The 4333-nt window shown below is 38.5% G+C and overlaps 1 protein-coding gene across 1 annotated transcript; it reads left to right on the top strand.

The window, feature by feature from the left end:
- Nucleotides 1-1541: 1541 nt before the first annotated feature.
- Nucleotides 1542-3495, top strand: LOC129859693 (helix-loop-helix protein 2-like). The gene is made up of 2 exons (XM_055929765.1): nucleotides 1542-2187; nucleotides 2937-3495. The coding sequence occupies exon 2, from the start codon at nucleotides 2965-2967 to the stop codon at nucleotides 3346-3348; it is 384 nt and encodes a 127-aa protein (XP_055785740.1). The 5' UTR covers nucleotides 1542-2187; nucleotides 2937-2964; the 3' UTR covers nucleotides 3349-3495.
- Nucleotides 3496-4333: the final 838 nt, after the last annotated feature.

Genomic DNA, 4333 nt, shown 5'->3' with positions numbered 1-4333 from the left:
GTCCACTCACTGATAACTGTTATCTGTTGTATCAGCCCCTCCATCCTGTATGACGTCCACTCACTGATAACTGTTATCTGTTGTATCAGCCCCTCCATCTTGTATGATGTCCACTCACTGATAACTGTTATCTGTTGTATCAGCCCCTCCATCTTGTATGATGTCCACTCACTGATAACTGTTATCTGTTGTATCAGCCCCTCCATCCTGTATGACGTCCACTCACTGATAACTGTTATCTGTTGTATCAGCCCCTCCATCTTGTATGATGTCCACTCACTGATAACTGTTATCTGTTGTATCAGCCCCTCCATCCTGTATGACGTCCACTCACTGATAACTGTTATCTGTTGTATCAGCCCCTCCATCTTGTATGATGTCCACTCACTGATAACTGTTATCTGTTGTATCAGCCCCTCCATCCTGTATGATGACCACTCACTGATAACTGTTATCTGTTGTATCAGCCCCTCCATCCTGTATGATGTCCACTCACTGATAACTGTTATCTGTTGTATCAGCCCCTCCATCTTGTATGACGTCCACTCACTGATAACTGTTATCTTTTGTATCAGCTCCTCCATCCTTCTGATCCTATTGACACAAGAGATGATGTGAGGTCATCTTCACTGTGACAGTGTATTGATCACTTCTATAGTGGGACTTCACTTGTGTTGATTTTGTAGGTGGTCAACGGTGGGGTTTTTTTTCTGGCAGGCAGTCATCCTCTTATAACATTGATTGTTTGACAACTGTGTTTGACTATTGATAGTTTTCTTTTCTATAATAATCCTGTCAAAATACATTTAACCAAAAACAGAAGAGAAGGAGAAGGATACGCTGTAGATCTAGTATGTTATTATGCTGAGGTCTGATGTTGAAGGGAAACTGTAGACCGTTCCATCTGCTGACAACAGAGGGGCGATGTTAGAATCTGGTTTCTATGTCTATGATTGGAATAGAGGTGGCCCTGTATTTTATAGTAGAACAATCTAATGGTCCGAAATCGGACTTGAGTTGTCGAAATAAAAACCTAGTTGGAAATATGGACCACATAGCAACAAATCAGCAAAATGCAGTGTATTTCTTTGATTTTATTCATTAATGTTAGACTTCTAATGAAGAACCTCTTGCTCTGAACGTCACGTTTTCTTAACATGTTTCAACCTCAATGTATTATAATTATTTAAGGTCTAATAGCCTAATAAGTAGTTTCAGTCTCGAAGTGAAATAACTGGCCTAATAAATCCCCTTTTATAATGTCAACTCAATCGTACTGGTTGTTTCAATAAAATAGTTATTTTTTTCGTTGATTTGCTTATATATTCATTTAATTAAAAATATGCAGATTTTCATGTTTTATTGTATAGTTCAGAATTTGAATGAATCTGGAAAAAAATCTAAATGTTTAAAGTCCTAATTATCCATTATCGTACTCATCTCTGGTTCCTCTTTGCCCACTAACCCCAGAGGGACGACTGGAGGGCCGAGGGGCGTGAGTAGAGAGAGGGAGGTGAGAGGGAGGGGGCGGTGTTAGACAATACCATTCCTCAAATATATTCCATCCCTCCGTTTCTCAAGTAAGCCTTTATTAGTTGGGATGGTTTGGATCTTATCTCTCATAGAAGCCGCGTGCTGGACCCGAGAACGTTCGGAAAACACAGAAGTGGAAAGGACGGGATTATCTTTCGGCTTTTCAATGCACTGACTATTGGCACACGGTGCACGGGGGCCTTTCTTATCACGGTCATCTCCATCAACAAGAACGGACAAATATCTGCACTTTCAACGAGATCTTATCGACACAACAATCTATTGTTTACCAGCTGGGTGTTCACAAGGCACAAGATTTTTATCTTCAGAAATATTTATCACATGATCGTTAACTATACCATCAACTCTACTATCATCTTCCCAACGAAGTGATATACCACAACTTGAAATTAGATGGTTCTGAGATAAACAACATTTTATGTTTGATTCGACTGTTCACAATCTCAAAAAGTAAACAGCAATTCATTTTATAAGGCTGTCAACAGTAGGCTATAATTCCTGTAATGAATTGGACTAAATAAGATGGTTTGTGAAAAAAAACAAAGGGAAGCACAGAGTTAATTTGGAGTTGGAGTTTACTCCAACAGCTATCAAGAATCATCAGACAGTTGTGTCTCTCAACTGATTGTCAAGGTAAGTGTCCAATTAACGAGTAGGCCTAAGAAAAAAGAAAAAATGTATATGAGGTATTGACCGTTTCTTTATTAGGCATGTATCACATATTTACAGCAAAGTACACAGCTCGTATTTTTCCAAATCATTGTTGATACAACAACATTTTGTGTGGCCGAATTCAATGTCCAGCAGATGTCAACAATTTTAGCCTTCTTTCAATGTTGTTCCGTGCTGTCAAGTCATACTGCTCGAGCCAAGCAGATGTGTTCGTCTCACTGTGACAGATGGACGACTTTGAATATGGAATATGTTAATTTTAATAGCATGGTTTCTCTCAATATTTACCATAATTTGCTTTAATATTCAGAAAAATGCAATCTTTGCTGCAAAACAAATCATAAGAACGGACACATAAGTGAAAAGAAAATGGCCTACATTTAATATTTAATGATCTATAACAAAAATCATTGTATAATAAATTATGCATTGGAAAAAATAGAAGTACAAAAACCTATTACAATTTACAGTATTCCCATCACTGTCGGTTGCTTTTGCAATTTCCATTAAGACTATCACATTTCTAAGTCTTTGGCACTTGATCTCAAATTATCTATTTTATGATTATGGTCTGTCTATCATCTACCCCCTGTGACAGGTCATAACAAGACAGGTATGCAAAAACTACTCCCAATCATAATATTGAACGGAAAAGTATTATTGTGTTCACAACATTATACTAAATTCATCAATAATATCTCTCTCTCCAGCTCTTTTTGGATACGAACTGAAAAACATATGAAAAGACTGAAAATGATGCTGAGTCCAGACCAAGCTGATTCCGACCTCGGATGGGGACAATCCGACGCAGAGTCGGTGCTCAACGACCTCAAGGTCGGGTGCCTGTCCGACGAACCAATGGAGGGGGAGGGGAAGACGAGGTCGCTGGCCCAACCGAACCTCAGCAGGGAGGAGAAGAGACGGAGGAGACGTGCGACGGCCAAGTACCGCTCGGCCCATGCCACGCGCGAGAGGATCCGCGTGGAAGCGTTCAATGTGGCCTTCGCTGAACTGAGAAAGTTGCTGCCAACCCTTCCCCCTGACAAGAAACTCTCCAAGATCGAGATCCTCAGACTTGCAATATGCTATATCTCCTATCTCAATCACGTTCTGGATGTCTAGTTGAAATTAGTGAGATACATTTTCAAATGGGAGAATTGGACAAGGAGAATGGAGGGACCAGAAAGAAATATGGGTGATATGTCACTTGTGAAATCGGGGATACATGAAAGTTGCCAGAAAGTACAAAAAAAGAGATGGGGGGGGGTGGGGGGGTGGGGGGAGTCTGCAGCCTACAGCCTACTTATCCATGATTTTGAAGAAAATGCCTGTTTGGTATTGCGTTTTGGTGAGGCTGGGTAACCCAGATGAACGAAGGAATGGATGTAAACGGAATGATATAGCTGCTTTATAGACATAGCATAGTTGATGTTTCCATAAAGGAGAACAAGTTCAAATGCATTAATGCATTAGTGCCACTTATGACGCGTACAATTGTGACCTTCATCATTGTTATTTAAGTTTATGGAATTACTTATTTAAATGTGTTAATATTGAAGGTTCTGTTATTTATTTATGTTTATAATAGACTAACGTATTTTATGTAAATGTCCATTGTTTGTATCATTGTATACATGTATATTTTAGGCTGTGATGTTGAACTTCGAAAAAGAAGTTGTTCCTCTTCAAATGGCACTTTCTGTTTTTGTATTATACGTAGTTTTTTATTGAGTTAGTACGTTACGTGTAATGTACTGTTATTCACGTCATGTCTATTGTCTATCAGGCTAAACGATTAGCACTTAATCATGTTGGGTTAAGTAAACTCATAAAATGTCAAACTTCGTTCAGTTCCCTTAAGTGTAAAGGGGAAGGAAGTTAATCACAACTTAAGAATAAACTGAAAACGAATTAGCCTACTAAAGAAAAACATCCACACAATTTTAATTCGACTAAATTGAATGACATCGTTTGTGTTGATATCACTTTACAATTCAGAGGCAAACCTCTTTTGCTGTGACCAAAAATCATTTCAAAATAGTCTGATTTCTATTAAATGTTTTTATTTCCTTAAAAGCTAGAGGTGTTTATTTATATATCTGTCTCT

The sequence above is a fragment of the Salvelinus fontinalis genome, chromosome 7, assembly GCF_029448725.1.
Source record: "Salvelinus fontinalis isolate EN_2023a chromosome 7, ASM2944872v1, whole genome shotgun sequence".
Lineage (NCBI taxonomy): Eukaryota > Metazoa > Chordata > Actinopteri > Salmoniformes > Salmonidae > Salvelinus > Salvelinus fontinalis.
The sequence above is the reverse complement of the archived record's forward strand: the minus strand, read 5'-3'. Positions and strand labels throughout refer to the sequence as shown.

Bases quoted from the DNA above. Each gene is read 5' to 3' on its own strand.
- LOC129859693 (XM_055929765.1), top strand. From the start codon at position 2,965: ATGAAAAGACTGAAAATGATGCTGAGTCCAGACCAAGCTGATTCCGAC.